The sequence below is a fragment of the Balaenoptera borealis genome (assembly GCF_965194805.1).
Source record: "Balaenoptera borealis genome assembly, chromosome: 17".
In the NCBI taxonomy this organism is placed as follows: Eukaryota; Metazoa; Chordata; class Mammalia; order Artiodactyla; family Balaenopteridae; genus Balaenoptera; species Balaenoptera borealis.
In genome coordinates, this window is record NC_138876.1 from 29,582,793 (window position 1) to 29,604,573 (window position 21,781).

The 21,781-nt window shown below is 36.9% G+C and overlaps 1 protein-coding gene across 2 annotated transcripts in view; it reads right to left on the reverse strand.

The window, feature by feature from the left end:
* LOC309615149 (uncharacterized protein) overlaps positions 1-21,781 on the reverse strand; it is a 132,064-nt gene that overhangs the window by 18,131 nt on the left and 92,152 nt on the right. For both annotated transcript variants that reach the window (XM_082364518.1, XM_082364517.1), the window contains exon 3: positions 1,114-1,235. In XM_082364518.1, the coding sequence (XP_082220644.1) occupies positions 1,114-1,235 (122 nt within the window). The remainder of the gene's footprint in view (positions 1-1,113; positions 1,236-21,781) is intronic.

Genomic DNA, 21,781 nt, shown 5'->3' on the forward strand with positions numbered 1-21,781 from the left:
TTCCTGGGCCAGCCTATAATAAAGGTCTAGCTCATTAAATGAAATATTATCTTTTTTGCATTCAAAGTTCTAGAATGCAATATGTGACAAGTTTATTCTAACTACAGTATAGATTAAATAGATTTCTGTAGACTAGCCTGAGGACCTGAGCAGTAATTGTAAACCTCCATCTGAAATATGGTTCTCTGCGGTATTCATTAATTAATGAACTAATAAACTTTTCTGAAGACTTTTCTATGTACAGCCAGAACATTACCAAGTATGTGGTTGTCATAGCCCTAAGTAGATGACAGTGCCACAATAAGAAGCATCTGTGTAAAGTGATAATTATTATTTAATGTAGAACTTGTGTCAGAGAAGACGTTAGCATGCAGTGCTCTGGGACACCAAAGAGGGAGTCTGCCTAATGGAGAATTTGAACCTGTCTTAAAGAATTAGGGAGAATTTATCATAAGTAGAAGGGTATAGAGGGCATTCTAAGCCAGAGGAATACCACATGCAAAAGCCATAAAGTTCTGAAAGGCATGTTGTTATTTAGGAATGACCAGAAGAAATCCAGTGGAGATAGATAATAAGAAATGATGGGGGCTTCCCTGGTGGCGCAGTGGTTGAGAATCTGCCTGCCAATGCAGGGGACACGAGTTTGAGCCCTGGTCTGGGAAGATCCCACATGCCGCGGAGCAACTGGGCCCGTGAGCCACAACTACTGAGCCTGCGCGTCTGGAGCCTGTGCTCCGCAACAAGAGAGGCTGCGATAGTGAGAGGGCCGCGCACCACGATGAAGAGTGGCCCCCACTTGCCGCAACTAGAGAAAGCCCTCGCACAGAAACGAAGACCCAACACAGCCAGAAAGAGAGGGAGAGGGAGAGGGAGAGAGAAAGAGAGAGAGAGAGAAAGAAAGAAAGAAAGAAATGATGGGAGATGTAGAAAATGCTTGTTAGAGCCTTGATTGAAAAGTTACTGTGATAGAGTTTGAAATGTTTCTAGAAGGGATTCAGTGAAGGTTATGCAGGAGAGTGACTGGATATGATTTGTAGGAACTCTAGGAGCACAAATATCCATTAGAAAGCTTACGAAAATGTACAAGTGAGAAATAACGATAGTCTTACTTACGGCAGTGCAGCAGCAGAGTTGCAAAGGAGAATATTCATGCAGGAGACAGTCCTGAAGTAGATGTAACAAACTTTGATGGCCAACTGGGGAGGCAGTGGCAGAGGACAGGATGGCTAATGGTGCTGGAAGAAATGGGGGAAAAAAGAGTAGAGAATAGTACAGTGATTTGTATTTGAGGAACTTAGGAAATTATTGCTCATGAAATATGAGAGAACGAGTGGATTTGGAGTGATGGGTCATGAATAGGTGATGTTTGAAATGGAATTACAGTTTTAAAACTTAGGAACCTACATCATTTTTTGAAAACCTCTTCCAAGCATCAGTCTCTCCTTTTACTTGTTTAATATCTTGGTGTCCAAAGGAGTGATTGGTTTTCATCTTATTCTCAAATGTACCTTCTAGAGAATAGAGAACAATCTCAATTTGAAATCCAAGTCAGGCAGAATGACCATCCCTGCCTTGAGCCCCCACTCTGCTCCATGCAGACAGTTATATTCCACCCATTTGTTTTAATGAAAAGTTGTCAAGACCCATATCTTATATGACGTATGATTTTGGCACCTAGAATAAATGGATAAATGAATGAATAAATTGGGTTCTGGTCCAAGATGGAAGTGTAGGACGACCTTGAACTCACCTCCTCCCAGAGAAACACCAAATCTACACCTACATAAAGAGCAGTTCCTCCTGAAAAGTAACTGAGGGCTGATCGAACAACTTCTGCACAAGAAAAGATAGAGGGAGCACATAGAGATGGGTAGGAGACACAGAGATATGGTATCAATGGGAACCCCACCTTTGACACTGCAACCTGCAGGAGGGAGAGATATCACCGAGGGCCCTGCGTGCAGACTCAGCCACCCTGGGAAACAGTGAAAAAACAGTGATTTTTAAAGGGCGTCTAGACTATATGTGAAGGAAATCCATTTACTAACCCTAGAGCATCTGCCAGATGGGCAGGGAACTGCTGTAACTCTCTCCAGGGTTGGAGATGCTGCATTTTTTGCATTCCTCCTCCACCTTGATAGCACCAGTGGGAACACAGTCCAGGCATTCTAGCCAACTTGTCAAGGCTGCCCCAGAGTGCCACAGGGCCCTGGCCCACACCAGCTACAGCCATCCCCCAAAGGCATCCCTGGCAAAGCATCCCCTGGGTTCTCCTGCCCATGCTCATCCCAGCTCCAGCTATCTCGCCAAGGCTGACCCATCAGGGCACACACCAGGATCCCAGGCTTACACCTTTTCTAACTCTAGCCATCCCACCAAGGCAGCCCCAATGCAGCATGCCCTGGGACCTCTGCCCTAGTTCACACCCAGTCTGTCTCCAGCCAGCCAGATCTGCCCAGAACGTGCAGTCTACATGGGGGCTGTACCTACATAATACCATGCCTTCAAGACTGGGAGAGGGAGGTAACTGTTTCACCTAATTCATAGAAACAAACACAGAAAATCAAACAAATTGAGGAGATAGAGGAATATGTTCTAAACAAAAGAGTAAGATAAAACCCCAGAAAAAAACCCTAATGAAATGGAGATAAGTAATTTACCTGATAAAGAGTTTAAGATAATGTTCATAAAAATGCTCACCAAATTTGGGAGGAGAATGAAGGACAAAGAGTTAGAAAATATAAGAAAGAACCAATCAGAGCTGAAGACCACAATAACTAAAATGAAAAACATGTACTATAGGGAATCAACAGCAGAATAGATGATACAGAAGAATAGATCAGAGATGTGGAAGACAGAATAGTGAAAATCACCCAATCAGAACAGCAAAAAGAAAAGGGAATTTAAAGAAAAAAGAGGGCTTCCCTGGTGGCGCAGTGGTTGAGAATCTGCCTGCTAATGCAGGGGACATGGGTTCGAGCCCTGGTCTGGGAAGATCCCACATGCCACAGAGCAGCTAGGCCTGTGAGCCACAATTTACTGAGCCTGTGCGTCTGGAGCCTGTGCTCCGCAACAAGAGAGGCCACGGCAGTGAGAGGCCCGTGCACCGTGATGAAGAGTGGCCCCCACTTGCCGCAACTAGAGAAAGCCCTCGCACAGAAACGAAGACCCAACACAGCCATAAATAAATAAATAAATAAATAACCCCCCCCCCCAAAAAAGAGAATAGTTTAACAAACTTCTGGGACATGAATAAGCATAATAATATTTGCATTATAGGGGTCCCAAAAGGAGAAGAAAGAGAAAGGGATAGAAAACTTATTTGAAGACCAAGGGCTCAAAACTTCCCTAATCTAGGGAAGGAAACAGATATCCAGGTCAAGGAAATTCAGCAAGTCCCAAACAAAATGAATCCAAAGAGATCCACACCAAGACATATAAATAAAATGGCAAAAGTTAAAGAGAGAATTTTAAAGGCAGCAAGAGAAAAGCAAAGAGTCACATACAGGGGAACCCTCATTAGGCTTTCTGCTGATTTTTCAGAAGAATTTTGCAGGCCAGAAGGGAGAGACATGATATGTTTAAAGTGCTGAAGGGAAAACACTTACAATCGAGAATACTCTACCAGGTAAGACTGTCATTAAAAATTGAAGGAGAGGTAAAGCATTTCCCAGGCAAGCAAAAACTGAAGGAGTTCCTCACCACTAAACCAGCCTTACAATAAATGTTTAAGGGCCTTTAAGTGGAAAAGAAAAGACCATAACTAGAAATAAGAAAATAAATGAAAAAAAATTTCACTGGTAAAGGCAATTATATAGCAAAGGCAGGGCATCAGCCACATTTAGTATAAGAGTTAAAAGACAAAAGTAGTGAAATCAACTATAACCACAATAAGTAGTTAAGGGATACACAAAATAAAAAGATGTGAAATATGACATCAAAAATATAAACGTGGGGGAGGAAGGTAAAAATGTAGTATTTTTAGAATACATTTGAACTTAAGCCACTATTAACTTAAAGTAACTGCTATATGTATAGGTTGATATTTATGGACCTCATGGTAACCACAAAGTAAACCATACAATAGATAAACAACAAATAACACTAAACAGATTTGTCAAACCACAAGGGAGGGACCACGAAAAAAAAGAGAGAGGGCCCAAATAAATAAAGTCAGAAATGAAAGAGAAGTTATAACCGATAATGCAGAAATACAAAGAATCATAGAAGACTACTATGAACAATTGTATACTGACAGCTTGAACAACCTAGAAAAAATGGATAAAGTCCTAGAAACATACAATTTTTCAAGACTGAATCAGGAAGAACTAGAAAATCTGAACAAGACTGATTACTGGTAATGAAATTGAAAATGAATCAGTAGTCAAAAAAACTCTCAACAAACAAAAGTCTAGGACCAGATGCCTTCACTGGTGAATTCTGCCAAACATTTAAAGAAGAGATGATACTTATTCTTCTCAAACTATTCCAAAAAAAGTGAAGATGAAGGAATGCTTCCAAACTCATTCCATGAGGCCAACATTACCCTGATACCAAAGTCAGACAGACACTATAAAAAAAGAAAATTACAAGCCAATATCCCTGATGAACATAGTTGCAAAGATCCTCAACAAAATATTAGCAAACTGAATTCAACAATACATTAAAAGGATCATACACCATGATCAAGTGTGATTTATCCCAGGAATGCTGGATGGTTCAGTATTCTAAAATGAATGTGATATACTACATTAACACAATGAAGGATAAAAATTATATGATCATCTCAATAGATGCAGAAAAAGCATTTAACACAATTCAACATCCATTCATGAAAAAACTGTGAACAAAGTGGATATAGAGGGAATATACCTCAACATAGTAAAGGACACGTATGACAAACTCACAACTAACTTAATAATCAATGGTGAAAAGCTGAAAGCTTTTCCTCTAAGAGATGAGGAATAAGACGAGGAGGCCCACTCTTGTCACTTTTATCCAGGTTAGTAATGGAAGTCCTAGCCACAGCAGTCAGACAAGAAAAAGAAATAAAAGTCATCCAAATTGGAAAGGAAGTAGTAAAACTGCCACTATTTGTGGGTGACTTGATACTTTTTATAGAATACCCTCAAGACTCCACCAAAAAACTATTAGAACTAGTAAATGAATTCAGTAAAGTTGCAGGATGCATAATTAATGTACAGAATCTGTTTTATTTCTACACACTAATAACTATCAGGAAGAGAAATGAAGAAAACAATATCATTTATAATTGTATCAAAAACACATTTATAATTGTATCAAAAACACCTCATTTAACCAAGGGGGTGAAAGACTTGTACTCTGAAAATTGCAAGACATTAATGAAAGAAACTGAAGATGACACAAATAAATGGAAATATATACAGTGTTCATAGATTGGAAGAATTAATATTGTTAAAATGTTCATACTACCCAAAGCAATCTACAGATTCAGTGCAATTTCTATTAAATACCCATGCATTTTGCACAGAACTAGAACAAATTATCCTAAAATTTGTATGGAACCACAAAAGACCCTGGAAATCCAGAGCAGTCTTGAGAAAGAAGAATGAAGTGGGAGGTATCATGCTCCCTAATTTCAAACTATACTACAAAGCTATAGTAATCACAACAGTATGGTACTGGCACAAAAACAGACACATGATCAGTGGAACAGAATAGAAAGCCCATAAATGAACCCATGCTTACATGATCAATTGAGCTATAAGAAAGGAGGCAAAAATATATAATGGGGAAAAGACAGTCTCTTCAATATATGGTGTTGGGAAAATTGTCCAGTTGTAGGTAAGACTACCATACAATTGGACAGCTATATGCAAAAGAATGAAACTAGACCAATTTCTCACACCATATACAAAAATAAACTCAATGTAGATTGAGTTAAAGACTTAAATGTAAGGCTTGAAATCATAAACTCCTAGAAGGAAACGTGGGCAGTATGCTCTTTGACATTGGTCTTAGCAATAATTTTTTGGATGTATATCCCCAGGCAAGGGCAACAAAGGCAAAAATAAACAAATGGAACTATATTAAACTAAAAAGCTTTTACACAGCAAAAGAAACCATCAACAAAATAAAAGGGCAACCTACTGAATTGGAGAAGATGTTTTGCAAATTATATCTGATAAGGGGTTAATATCCAAAATATATAAAGAACTCATATAAATATCAAAGAACAAACAACCTGATTAAAAATTGGGCAGAAGACCTGAATAGACATTTTTGAAAGAAGACATACTGATGGCCAAAAGGCACATGAAAAGATGTTCAATATCACTAATTATCAGGGAAATGCAAATCAAAACCACAATGAGATACCACCTCATACCTTTCAGAATGGCTATAATAAAAAAGACAAGAAATAATAGGTGTTGGTGAGGATGTGGAGAAAAGGGAACCCTTGCACTGTTGGTGGGAAAATAAATTGGTATAGATCCTATGGAAAATAGTATGGAGGTTTCTCAAAAAATTAAAAATAGGACTACCATACAGTCCAGCAATTCCACTTCTGGGTATTTTCCAAAAAGAATGGAAACACTAACTTGAAAAACTATGTCCACTTAATTGTTCATTGCAGCATTATTTACAAGAGCCAAGATATTGGTGCAACCTAAGTGCTCAGGCATAGATGAATGAAGAAGATGTGGTTATATAAATATACAATGGAATATTATTCAGCTATCAGAAGAATGAAATCTTGCCATTTGCAACAAAATCGATGGACCTGGGGGTATTATGCTAAGTGAAATAAGTCACATAGAGAAAGACAAATACCTATGATTTCACTCATATGTGAAATCTAAAAAATAAAAACAAATGAACAAACATAACAAAACAGGAACAGGCTCATAGGTATAGAGAACAAACTGGTGGTTGCCAGAGGATGTGTGCGGGGTGGGTGAAATAGTTGAAGGGGATTAAGGGGTACAGATTTCCAGTTATAAAATAAGTCAGTGGGATATAATGTACAGCATGGGGAGTATAGTCAATAATATTGTAACTTTGTGTTGTGACAGGTGGGAACTAGACTTATTGTGGTGATCATTCCATAATGTGTAAAAATATCAAATCACTATGTTGAACACTCAAACATATAATATTGTAAGTCATTTATACTTCAGTTTAAAAAAGAACAAATAAACTGCAGGGTTTGCCATCTTTCCTAGGCTTTTAATTCTGTATCAGTCAGGATTCAACTGGAGAAGAAAGAGTAGGAATACAGATTTATTTTATATATCTATAATACAAATCAAAGGATTAATTACAGGGAATTAGCTCGTGGGACTGGATAAACAGTTCCTGCAGGGCTGTCTTTGTGTCTGGTGCTGGCTTGACGTTAACAGGGTAGGCAGTTAGAAAGAGACAATCACCAGCAGACTGGAATCCCATGAGGATGAGCTAGACCCTCATAAGGATGGACTGAAATCCATGTTTGTTCTTGCTGCTTCTGACAATGGGTAGTCTGCAGTAGCTGAGGCCCTGCCTTACAGAGCTAAATACACATACCTGACCCAAGTACTGCTTCATACCAATGAGATCAGTCCCCAGACTGGAAAGTGTATATGCTACAAAATGGCTACTGCCTCCCTTTCTCCTCCCAAATCTCCCCTCTTGGCTTTGAAAGCTTTTTTTATCCAATCTGGGCATCCTGTTCTACAATTTTCATAGAAGCAAGAGAAGAGGCCCCTTGTTCTTCAGTCACACTTACTTGGTCAATTTCTAATCTTGGGTTAGCCTCAGAAAACTTAGCTCTGTTGGTGAAAGCAACATCATTGTGTCAGTTATGCTCCTGAATATTTATGCTATCCAAACTCCACTGGCTCTTCACTGCTCATTTCCCAATCTTTTATTATTCCATAGTGATGACATACTACTGTGTCTTTCCAAGGCTTTCTCATACTTGTCAAGCTCTCAAATTCAGCCTCAATCTTCTAACTCTCAGACTATAACCTTGTCTCTTCCATCTCAGAGAATATAGGAAATAAAATCATGTGAAATCTCTGAATTTCTTTTCCTTCCTTGTGGCCTCAGAGCAAAAGTATTCTGAATCCTTTCCTATGCAAGTTACTTTTCTAAAACTGGTAATGGGACCTTACTACCTTAGTGATCTCTTCTTCCTTTTGAATCTTTAATTTCTTCCCCTCCACTAAACTTACAAACATGTTAACATCATCCCTTTCCTTAAAAATGTATCTTGAGTCCCACCCCTATTCCCTTTTTTAAACTAGCTTCCACCACAACCACTCTGTGAAAAGTCCTAAAACCAAATAACCTCCTAATTGGCAAATCTAGCAGCCTCTTTCTGTTGTCACCATCCCTGGCCTTTCTGCAACCTGTGGCCAAGTTTCCGTCTTGATACTGTCATCCTGGATCACTCCCTAGTCTCCTTTGCCATCTCCTCCTTCTTTACCCAGCACCTAAATGTAGGCTTCTCTCTAGATTCTCAAGATTCTTTCTTTGGCCTACTTTCTCTAAGCTGATCCTTCTGTGATCCCTTAAGATTTGAAAGGGCTCCCTTATGAGAATGACTAGAATAGTAATGTCCAAGAGAGATAAAATGCATGCCACATATGTGATTTTAATTTTCCTGGAGGCCACCATACAAAAAGTAAAAGAAAAATTAATTTAACATACTGTATTTAATTTTGTATATCCATATTAAATATTTTAGCATGTAATCAATTAAAATTATTAATGAAATAGTTTACATCCTTTATTTGTACCATGTCTTTCAATATCCAGTGTGTACTTTACACTTAGAGCACATCTCAGTTTGGACTAGTCCCATTTTAAGCACTCAGTAGTCTCATGAGGCTAGTAGCCACTGTCTTGGACATTCCAACTCTGGAATCTACAAGCCTGTCCTGAATTCTGAGTTCCAGAGCTGGAATCCAACTGCTACTAGGATCTAACATTCACCCTTTTGTATAATCTATCACTCATAATGGTGGCAATTATCTGTAAAAACACAAGGCAAAGATTTTACTCCATTGCTCACATATCTTTATGGCTTTCTACTTGCCTAATGAAAGGCAGCATGATAAGCATAAATCTTGGGAGTCACAGAAAATTAGATTTGAATCCAAGCTTCACGGCTAACTTGCATGTAATTTAGAAGTTACTTAAACTTCATGAGATTCTGTTTTCTCATCTAACATGGGGAAATAATACTTCCTTCTGGGTTTGTTATAGGAAGATGTTGTTATTATTTCTCACACAGTGCACGACCCAGAGTAATATCATAATAAATGGTAACTAGGCCATTAACATGACGTTCAAGTTTTTCCATGCTCTGTTCCTAAATACCTTCCCAGTCTTGTGTCCTACTCTGAGCTCCAGCCCTGTACTCTCATGAATCTATGCATTCATTCCTTCATTCTTCAAAAAACATAGCCACTGTGAGCTAGGTCCCATGACTAAAACTTTCTTTAAGGAGTTCATTTATTCATTCATTTGTTCATTCAAGACAAATTGATTAAACATAGACTTTGTGCTAACTTCTTTTTAGATGCTTGTATAAATTACTGAATAAAACAGACAAAACATTTGCTCTCGAGGAATTTACATTTTATTTGGGAAGACAGAAAACAAAGAGTAAACATAATTAATTAGAAAATGATATAGTGTAGAAGTCTATAGTGCTGTGAGGAAAAATAAAGTAGAAGGGAGTAAGCGAGATCAGAGTGGAGAGGATTCTTTTACCCATTGTAAGTCCCTGGATACAGCTGTTTCTCTTATGCATCCTCAATAGTGCATAACAAGTGTTTTGAACATAATAAGCACTAAATAGAGAACAACTGAATTCAGTGGGAATGCTTGGGGAAATGAGATCTAATTTCTAACTAAACAGTTTAGACCTGTACTTTATGAACACTTTTTAATTCAAATTGGAGCCCTTTTGGTATTTTCTAGCAGGGTTCTTGGAGCTGGCATTTTAATGGGTACCTTTGTTTCCCCACAATTTTAGTCCTTCAGGTGGGGTATAGCGAAATGAGTATGTGAGTGAGGTTACGGATTCTGTGCCAATTGGAACTGAGCACTCATGTAACTATGGATAGTTTTAGCTCCATGTTGCATTATATTAATAAGCATTATGCAAAAAAACATGGTGGGGCTGGTAGTTAGTCCAAAAATTTTGGAGTTTTGGGAGTAAGCAAAGTCGAGCAGCCTTAAATATGTGACTGTATCTTAGACTCTCCAAGAAGACTGTTGCATGTTAACCATAGAAATCCTGATATATGGAGGAATTAGAGTTCAGGTAAATGCACATTTGGAAATGATATTCTAAAAAACAAATGGTAATGCAGTCAGAAGTGTTTAGACTATAAATAGGGTGGTCATATAATTTATCTTTGAAAACAGACATTTTTGAGAATAAAATGTCACTGTTAATAATTATGTCAGGAAAACAGGCATCAACCAAGATTGTCCTCAGTAAATTGGAACATGTGGTCACTGTATTTATAGTTCATCTTACATTCATATCTTTCCCCAAATACGTTTTCCTCTTAGTTTCTCCAGCTCCCTTGGGAGGTGGGTCCAAGGGGAAACCCTGTATGAAAAGAAGTAGTAATAGCTATGCACTCCTCTTGGAGGAATATCTTTTGAAATATTTAGTAACAAAATGTGCCATAAAAGAGAAAATTAAAAATGAAAACTTTGAGGAAATATGTGTTAGCCTTTTCAAGCAAAATAAGGAAATGTATCATCCCTGAAGATATTAATTTAGTGAGACTTTTCAACTTAAGGAATTGTTTTGGTTACCTTTCCAGAGCTATTATAAAATAGGTAATTTTAGCTATATTGATGTATCTGTGGCTATGTTTGATATGGAGACCACTATCAATACCTATGAAGTAAGGTTTAAACTTTTTAAAAAATATGAATAATAAGAATGTAAAGTTCATGAAACAGTAAAATAAATTTTTCTTTTTAATGAATACATCAGGACTCACTTTCATATTTACATTTTGTGCATCTCACTGTCAAAATCTACACTAAACTAAGGAACAGATCAAACTCCACTCTTCTGCGTCAAGTTCTATTTCTGTTCTTCATATTAACACACAAAGCCAACCAATAGCTTACCATTCTCCGAGTGGAATTCAGTATTCCTTACACTAATTATAGTCTTCTTTCAGCAAACAGTTTTTAAACTCAGCATCTAAATTCAGGATCATTGAGCACTTAAAAAAAAAAGAACCTTATTCAGAAGTGCTTCATAGCTAAATGGGGTAATATTTTTATAGAGTTTTGGATAAATGTTTTATGACTTTTGGAAGAGAAAAGTTCTAATTTTATTAAAGAACATTTTGTCCTCACATCTCCTTTCCAAGTTCAATAAATAGAGAAAGCCCCCAGTGCAAAGGCATGAAGTGCCTATGTATTCACCAGAACATAATTATTTTAAGGAGACAGTAATATTTGTAACATTTAAAGAAATTCATTATTAAAGTGAAAACTTCTCTGAGTTGAGTTGCAGGATAATCACATTGTAGTTCTTCTGAAACAGCATGAACATCATGATTTGCATTTTCTGTTTCCTTTGACCTGATAGTCTGATTGTCTCTAAATGAGGCAACTGGCCTTGACATGTATAGACAGAGGACATGGTTACCCTGGCAACAGGTACCATGGACCACATGTGACCCCTCTCCAAAGAAAATCTATGCCTCCTTTTTAAAACATAAAACAAACAAATCTGCTGTCTCCTACTTAAAACAAAATCACTTTTTTTTAAACACTAACAGAAAAAGATATTCCCAACCAATTTCAGCTTCTTTATTTGGCAGATTGTTTTACTGTGGATTTTGAAATGGACCATCATCACTTCTTTGTGTTAATTTCATCACTGAATAATCCGTTTGATTGGGCAAATATGAAGTACTAAAACCCCTTTCTGTATTCACAGTCCAAAGATCCAGCAGAGGGAGCCCACACATTATTGTTGTTTTGTAAATGTCAGTCTAAAATGATGATATAATTTTAAATGTTCTAGTATTAGAACTCTTGATACTTTTGGATTCTAGGATATCTACCCAGCTAAGTATAAATACTCTGTTATTTTGTTATTGTTGCTGTTTAAATCTACTTAAGTGCCAGTATTTCTTAACTTTTAATGTTTATGTAAGTAAACAATTTTTAGATCTGTTTTATGCACCAATTCATGATTACCCTGTGGGACAGATCTAACCTTTATTTCAGATTTCCCAAAGTTTTTAGCCATATCCACTGCTCCATACACACACATCCCCCAAAATATGTGGCTACAGACAACTGGGGCACACCCATGAAAAATGTCATGGAACCATTTTTTAACTGAGAACAAAAAACATGAGGAATCCCTAGTTGGTTCCATAAAAAGAACACAGGTGGTTTACATTGGCATTGTTTTCATGTCAAGAAAGACGTCTTTGAAAATGACATGCCTTCCATAGGAAGCTGGGGGTTCCAGGGCATGCCTTGCTCCCAGAGGACACACAGAAATTCTGGGTGTTGTTCATCAACCAAGGAAAAATTATTTGCCTGATCATTCCTTCAGAGATATTAATTGATTTCCTTCTCTGTTCGAGTTACTGTTTCAAGTTTGGAGAACATAAACATATTAAAAATAGCTATTTATTGTGTTGTTATGATGATATAGATACTACGCTATGTTTTCTCTTCTAAGCCTTGCAATAACTAATTTACAGATGAAAAACTACATCTCAGAGAACTTAAATACATTGCCTATGGTACCAAGGTTGTAAGTACAGAGCTTGAATTTGAATGCAAGTCTATAGTTCCCTGAAGTATATACACTGGTAACCACTATAAAACATTGCCTTCCTAGACTGAAGAGATTCACAGCCTATCAACTTAACTCTTGTTTCTACTGAAACAAGAATTTCTTGTCCTTAATGCAAAGACTTCCAGAAAGAAAAATAGAAAGTGGATAATATTTGAGTATTTATCATGAACCAGTTGCCATGCTAGATGCCTTATATGTCTCATTTAATCTTTATAGCAACCTTAGTAGGTACATAGTATCCCCACTTTACAGGTGAAGAAATGGAGGCCCAGGAGATTATATAATTACCCAAGATGATACCATGAACCCTGAATTTGAATCTAGATCTTTCTGATTGTAAAATCTTCATTGTCATCCTGCCTGTACTTACATAATTATTTCTTCCAAGCAGTTCCTCAAAAAAAAAAAAAAAAGGTTTCTCAAGTAGTTATTTGGAGTTAGCTCATAGTAAGAAGCATTTTTAAGGAAACTTTTTAAGCCTCAACTCAAATATTCATTCACAGTTAAGTTTTTTGAGGTATATATACATATATATATGCTTACATTAATTTTTAAAAACATGGTTTGTTTTGCATTCATCAGATGATCTAAACATTAACTATTAATTGAAACGAAGAATCATAGAGTTTAAAAACTGCAATGAGCTTAAGTACTCATTTAGTCTGATTCTCTTAGTTTATTAGTGAGAAAGCTGAGACCCAGAGAAATTGTGACTTGGTTGGTTTCCTATCATTAATCAGTGACAACACAGAACTACCATTCTAACCCAGGAAAGTAGCATTTCCCTACTCTGTTTCAAAAAGAATTTAAGATGAATTATATTAGAAACAGATCTAATCCTCGAGTCTTAACCTGGGTCATAACCTGATGTTGAGTTTAGAAAGTTAAAGTCATTTTTATGAGGCCAGTGCTGGATTGTACTCATAGCGTGAAAATAAAAATTAAAGTAAGTTTTATCCAGAGTTAAAAAAGAAAATTGATTCACAGCTCAAAATTTAATAAAATTAGTTTCAAAATTCTTTTACGATCAAACTAATGAGCCAAAGACAATAAAATTTACAGAGATTTTTGAGTACAACAGCAAGTTGAACCATATAATGAATATTAAAACATTAAGTTCAGAAGACAGTGTGATTATGTCATTGGTTTATAATATTACACCACTGATTTGAGCTATATATTTATGTATATTGTACATTTTAATTAAGCATTAAATACAATTTTTTTTGTAACTCCCTTCTGTCATTTGCAGATGGACTGTTTCCACAGGTAAGTTTCAAAGCACACACACACAGAGCACATACGCACAAGTGTACACATGCACACACATAGTTTTTAAAGCAATCCATGACACTTTTGCCATGTGCTTAGAGTCACAGTAGCAAATTTGGTAAGTGAAGACAGGACAGCAGCTAAATCCTGATGAGATCCTGACCCCTGATATCTTGAACAGTTCTGAAAAAGTCAAGTCTCTTCTGGGGTATAGCCATCTCATTGGGAAGACAGGTTAGTTTTTAGAGGTCTTGCTTTCATAAAGGTCCTCTAATCCTGTCAATATATTCAGATGTCCATGATATGATCTCATGGACAAGTGATCAAGTGTAAGAAAGTCTGACTGAGACTTAACTATGTTATTGGTTGAGTATATACCTCATAAACTTTCAGAACTCGCCTGTGGCAGAGAAAAATTAGTCAACCACAAAGTAATCATTGTATGCTAGAAGCTGTTCAAAAGAAATTGCGGATACAGCATATAGAGTAGCTTACAAGCCATTGGAGGAAATAAGGCCAATGGAAGAATACCCAAGATCACAGACATTAAAAAAACAAAACAAAACTTAAAAACAATGTTTTAACTGTATTGTCATCCTGCTTTTAGTTCTTTTTTATTTGTTCCCCATAGCTTAGTCCCTGATAATTGTAGACTTTCCATAATTGTTGGTTGAATGGATAAAAACTAGCAGCCAGTATTTACTGAGTGCTTTCTGTGTGCCAAACATTATAGTGAGAACTTCTATCTACATTATCACACTTAAACCACATGGTAATTCTATGAAGTATAGTTGTGGAAACTGAGACTTCTGTTACATACTCAAGGTCACCCAGTGAGTGAGGAAGGCAGGATTTGAAGCAAGATCTGTTACCCAGGGTGGTGCTTTTAATAACTAGGAAATGAGTCCTTAAAGCAGATTAAAGTTGGAGCGTTTCCATCAGGAGCTAAACTGTTGGTGTACTCTCTAGTTCTGTTCACATAAACTTTATTTTTTTTTTCAATGGCAGTGATTATAGCATGATCATACTGTTGCTACAATTTTTACTGGCTTATGTAAGATATTTTATTTGGTTTTCTATAAATGCCTCCTTAAGGAACATAGGGACACTGGACTTAAATGTAATTTCAGGTCACTGGTTGACCCAGCTCCAAAAATTCCTGTGAAAATGTTGCTTCCCACGGGTAAAAGATGCATTCAGGATATAGGAACTGGTGTACAACATTTTAATTCTTGCCACAAAGCCCAGAGCTTCTGTGCATAAATGGACTTTGGATCATATTATGTTATAGCAACCTATCACCTTGGCACCTGGTTATTACCTTACTGACATTTAAATTCCAAGAGAACTAGAAAAATTACTTTTTTTTTCACTAAATAGTATTTTAAACAAAACTTAACTCCAAAGTGGGATTTGGAGTTCACCTCTGAGCTAATGGAAATGTGAAGAAGGTCTAAGACCAAGGTCAAAGTGGTCAAATAGCTTGGAATTTGGTCTGATATTTTTTCCTTGTTAATTGAAAAAGGGATTATTTTCTCTTGCCAGTGAGTGGCTCTTGGGTTGGGAATATTGTATAACCTAAGAAACCATCTTAATAAATTAGTCAGGAAACACATTGTTAGAACAATCTTATTTTTTGGCCTGTGGGGAGAATATATGGCTAAGTGATCCAGGGGGTAGGGTAGGGCAGGAAATTTACAAGATGAATGTTGGAGAATTGTATTCTTTGTGCATTCAGGATCCCCCATAATTTATTGCACTGATGAAATTTCTATAAAACAGCTTCTAGTATGTTGGATCTATAGAAGACATTTATCACCATTTTAGAATAGCTTACTACCTAGAAAAATCATTTGTTACACAACTGGATAAATTAGTATTTCTTCCTGACTCTCCTTCCATGATGCCACACAACAAATTGGCTCTGTTTTTTATCTTGAGTTCCATTTTCTCACAGGATACAAGTTGAGACAAAATATGTCCTAACTGGTTGTTTCTCTGTAGATAACCTCTTTAATTTGTTATAAATATGACTGAGTATCTTGCTTAGTCCAAGTTAGTCCTTTGAAAATAGCCTGGGTTGAATGTGATTTTCAAGAGACAGTCATCTTGAGATGGAATCTAGAAACAACTAGATTAAGCCACCTCTTTAATCACAGAATCTCCTGTTTGAAAGGTACCTCAAAGGTCACACAGTACAACCACATTAACTACAGTTTACCATTAACTACAATCAGTTAATATTCATCGAATACTTGCCAGCACCTATGCTCCAAAGTTGTTTAATTAAAAAATAAACATTTTAATTTTACGTCCTCTGCTTTTGTTGTCACTTCGTAACCCCTGAAACAGTTCCTGCTCAATGCTGTTTGATGCAGCATGATAGTGGTCAGGCAGGGAACATGTCTGTGGAAAGTTTGATGGTAGTGTGGTATTGTGTGACCACTGATAAGCTGTTTTGCCTTGTAACCAAGCAAAGGGGCTTCTCAGGAGACAGGCTGTCTGGATTTAAACATGGCTCTGATGTTTGCTAGCTCTGTGATCTCCAGTGCTATACCAATGTCTCTAAGTCATAGTGTCCTAATATATCAAAAGGGATAGCAATGCACTGACCTCACAAGCTTGTTGTAAGGGTCAAATGCAATAATATACATACATGACTTAGCATAGCACCTTACCCACTGTATGTACTCAATTCATACAACTATTATTTATAGCATTATTACTGTTATTATCACACTGTGGCCTTTGTGACAGCATAGTACCTGCCACATAATAGGTGCTCAGCATATATTTATCAAGTGAGTGAATGAATACATGAAGGAGAGATCTTCTTTACTATGAGGTAAGTCAGTTAGCATTAGTGAATAGTCAGTGCAAACGTTTGTTTTACATTACACCTGTGGGCACAACCCGTATTCATAAGTAAGTAATAAGGCTACCAAACTTGGTCAATAATCTCTGCTTACCCTTGGAACTCTAGATCTTGAATACAAGGAAGCTGAGGTTTAAGGGGAAATGTGGCGTGAGGTCAATTTACCCAGAAGAAAAGCTGTCATCTTTTGTGTACAGCTAAACATAGGAGGCTTGGCTCAGACCTGCTTCATGGCCCAAACAGGTTTGGTAGGTTTGAAGCAAATAAAATAAAAAACAGCTGTTGTTTAAATAAGGTCATGCAAAGACATGGATTCAGTGTCTTTACATTGATTTTAGTTAGTGTTTATATTTCAAGACCCAAAGTGGTGTTGGCTAATTTCCACTGTAGAAAATTGCCCTGGTGAATATTTTCACCAAAATATTCAAGCAGTTTCTTTTTCTTCCTCATTCTTAGTAAAGAAAAAAATATTTAAATATCTGATATTAATGATTGAAACAGGCAAATGCAAATGAGAAGGAAAATTTTATTGCAAATCATCAATAACATTACTAAACAAAATGACATTAAAGAAATAAGATGCATACTATAAACTTAAAAAAAAAGAAGTTTTTCAAATATATTTTTGAAATATTGAGGGATTATTATATTTTATAATTCTTTAAAACTTTATATTATTATCTATTACTTTCATTATGGGTTGGTTTATTTCAGTTCAACAACTATTTTTTGAGCACTTACTCTGTACTAATGATTTGGTCCCTGAGGAGATTGTACAAATGGGGGAAATAAAGCTAGTTTTAGTTAAAAGATAGTAAGTGCTATGATGAGTAGGAGGACATTGTGAGAGAAACCAAACATAGGTTAGAAAGGTCAGAAGAAGTTTCCTAGAGGAGATGAAACTTGAGACATGTTTTGAAAGATGAGTAGGAGTTAGTCAGAAGGTGGAAGTGGGTGGTGGGTTTAGAATAGGGCATTTCAGGTAATGGGAGCCAAAGACACATGGGAAGGAACATGCTGCTCATGAGGAACGGCAAGTCACACAGGATTCTCAGGATGTGAACTGTACGGTGGAGAGCGCAGAAAATAAGACAGGAGTAGTGGACTGGGTCAATCCATTTACTTCACTTCCTTCCTTTATTTCAAATCACAATATGCCAGCATTTTCAAACTGTGTTCCACTGCTTGTTAGTAGCGGTTACTTCGGAAAAAAAGAGATCATGAGTCAAATGCTTGTGGGATATTCTTGGTTATACAATGTTATGTGTTTCTTTACTTCAGGTCTTTTCAGGACCTTTATTATGTCAGTGGCCTTTATGATGTTGTAATAGAAGGATATAGTATGCAGCATTTTCTAAACTTCTTGAACACAGATCATCTTGCAGGATTTGAAGCATTTTCTAAACTTTTTTGAGCAGATCATCTTGCAGGATTTGTGTTTCATGGAATACACTTTTGACGACCACTGCTATAGACAATAGGGAGTCTGAAAATAATTTAAAATATGGGAGTATAGCTCATTCTAGTAGCAAAGCAGAAGAAGGATGTGAAAGGGGAAAAATTAGATGCATTAATTATGATCTCACTGTTATAGTCCTGGAGTGGCCCAGAGAGAGATGGGACAGGCCCGACCTTCATCAGTAGACAACAATAATGAAGAGAAGGTGATTGATTGAGAAGCACTTAGGAATCTATGGGAAACACAGATCTGATGATTGCCTTCTCCCATTTAATTAGGAGGTTAAAATCAGCAGGATTAGGCAATTGATTGCATGTAAAGGGTGAGGAGAGGATGAATGAATCTATAATGACTCAGGTTCCTGATTTGGGCAAGTTGGTGACAAGTGGTACTTTCACTGAGATCTGAAATACTAGAGGAACAACTTGGAACTAAGAGTAATGGGAAGGAGACCTTTAGACACATTAATGTGCCTAGGGAACAAGTTGAATATTTAAGTGGATGTGGGAGACATGAATATACAGTGGTAGTTCAATCCCTGTGAGTGGATAAGGTTACTCATCCAGGGAGGAACATGTACCATTTTACCAGAAAGCAATTTGCAAAAGCTGTCCTTTTCAGGGAATTGCTTTTAGAGAATGAGCCACTTAGAAAATTGCCTTTTGGCTAATTATATATTGGCAAATTGTCTATAGGCAAATTGACCTAGAGCCACCAGGAAAACTGTAGAGCATGCAAGGACTTCAGGAAAAAATGAACCTTTGAATTAAGAGACAGCAGAGAAAAAAAGGAAGCTCATAAAAGAGAAATGAAGGGCTATGGCATGCCACCATATTTTCACCGGTGTGATAATTTGTACTGCCAAACAAATATTTATGTAAAAATGACTGCCTCAACAGAAGAATTAATACCAAACTGTTTAAGTTGCAAGCTAGCTGGGAAGTTGTGCTTGTTCTGTAATGTGCTTAAATAAATGGTCCAGGGTCAGGATCAACTGAACTTCTTTATTTCTATCAGGAGTCCACTGTAACCCATGTCACCCATTGCTATTATGTATTTTTAACATAGCTCAAACTAAACCTAGACCTTACTGCCTATAATAGTGATGGCCATACATAGATAGTCACATTACATGCATACAACAGCAGCCAACATGTTTCAAGATGGAAATAATATGACTATTTTATTTTTGAGATCTCTTGCTTAAATAAGAAATGATGATGATTCTTGGATTCTAATCTTGTACTCTTTAGTAAACTCATGGGTTTCTTTAGCAATGATCAGTTATCTTCAGAATTAACTCTCATATAGCTTCTGCTGGGCTAAGACCTGTTCCTAGGATCTCAGGTTATCACCAAAGAATAAGTGTGTGGCCTTGTGTGGGGGGACTGTGTGGCCAGTAGAATAAGCAGAAGACAGGGTTTCTAGTCTCAAGATTTGCTTATTAAATTATCTTTAGTTTTATTTAACGTTATTTTATTGTGGTAAGAACACTTAACATGAGATCTACCTTTGTAACAAGTTTTTAAGTGTACAATACAGTATTGTTGATTATAGGGACAATGTTGTCTAGCAAACCTCTAGAACTTACTTATCTTGCATAATTGAGACTTTATGCCTGTTGATTAGAAACTCCCCATTTCCCCTTCCTTCCAGTCCTTGGCAGCCACCATTCTAGTCTCATTCTATGAGTTAGGCTATTTTAGAGTCCATGTAAAAGTGAAATCATGCAGTATTTGTCCTTCCATGACTGGCTTATTTCACTTAGTAAAATGTCTTCACAGTTTGGCCATGTTGTCACATATAACCACACACTGGATTGGTTTTAGTGAAAAGGGGGGAAAAGAGTGTATATTGAGTTACTTTTCAAGTGGCTATAAAGCAGGAAGGACAAAATAGATCAGAAATCATAGGACAAAAAGCCAAGCATCAATAGTAGCTAGTCATTTTCTGAATTCCCTAAAGTTTGAGTTTCAGTTATTTGGACAAATGATGAGGATCCATTCCTTAAATGAAGGTCCTGGGTTGCAATCGTCTAAAAAGATAAGACAAATACCTGGAAACCATGTTTGAATGATATTAACATCTGTAAATTAAATAAATAGTTCTAATACTTTACCTAAATCCAGGCAGCCAGACAGTGGTGTCCTATACATTTATTTTGAGAGGGTGGGAATATTTCCTCCACATTGTCTATGCTATGCCGTTCCAGCCCTGGCGTCTAAGGGCATGCTGTGCCCATCCTCTTATCCATCCAAATTCTATCTGTCTTTTATGTTTTAGCTGAAGATGTCTTTTCTCCATGAAGATTTTCTTGACTTCTCTTGTTAATATCTCATTGCTCTGTATCATTAGTTCATTCAAAAATATTTGTTGAGTGTCACATTTTGTGTCAAGGCTCTATTCTTGCACGAGGGTTATAGCAGTGAACAAAAGCAAGCCCCCTTTCTCAAGGAACTTATTACATGAACTTACTTGACTAAGAAAATAATCTCTAGGTAGATAGATAGATAGATAGTAGGAGAGAGAGAGAGATACAGATATAAATGGATAGATGGATGGCAGGACAGATGGATAAAAAGATGGATAAATAGAGATATAGTTGATAAAGGCTATAAGGAAAAATAATAGGAGATAAATGAATAATAATAATAATAGGAGATAAATAAAATGACAGGAGAGTGATCAGCATGTGTGTGGTGGTGGGCTGATAGCCAGGATGTTATTATTAGTGTTTACTGCCATAACTGTAAGCTCCTTAAAGAGAAGCACTCTATTCTACTTCTCTTATCCTCTCATCAGTGCCCGAGCACAGGGCTGGATCTGGGTAATAGGCTTAACAGATATTTGTTTATTGACATAGTTTTTCACTTTTAATCCAGATATTTTGGCATCACAGAGGCACAGCTCTAGTTTCCATTGAAATATCAAATTGGTCTAAATAGGCTGGCTTAGAGGTTTGTTTGGTTTCATATTTATATGCAGAGCAATATGCTCTAAATAAATCCAAAATGATTAAATAACAGTTTTTGGCAGCAGTTTCTCCTTCGTGCTTCTATTTTTTCTTTCTTGGTTTTTTCCCTGATGTCCTCGCATTACTGGGAGATTTCCTAGTGCAATTAGTGTGGCTCTGCCCAGTGACCTTTCACCCTTGCATTGAACAGATGAAAAAGCTAAACCAGAAAGGAAAGGAGGATCAGGACAGAGGTTAGTGAAGAGCACTCTTCGGGGCTGGGAGGAGTGGGAGTGCATGGGTTATGCTCTGTCACCCATTTATGCCTCACCCCCTTTAGTTCTCACTAAGCCTCTTGCAGAAGGGCACAGACTATTACAAAGAAAAACT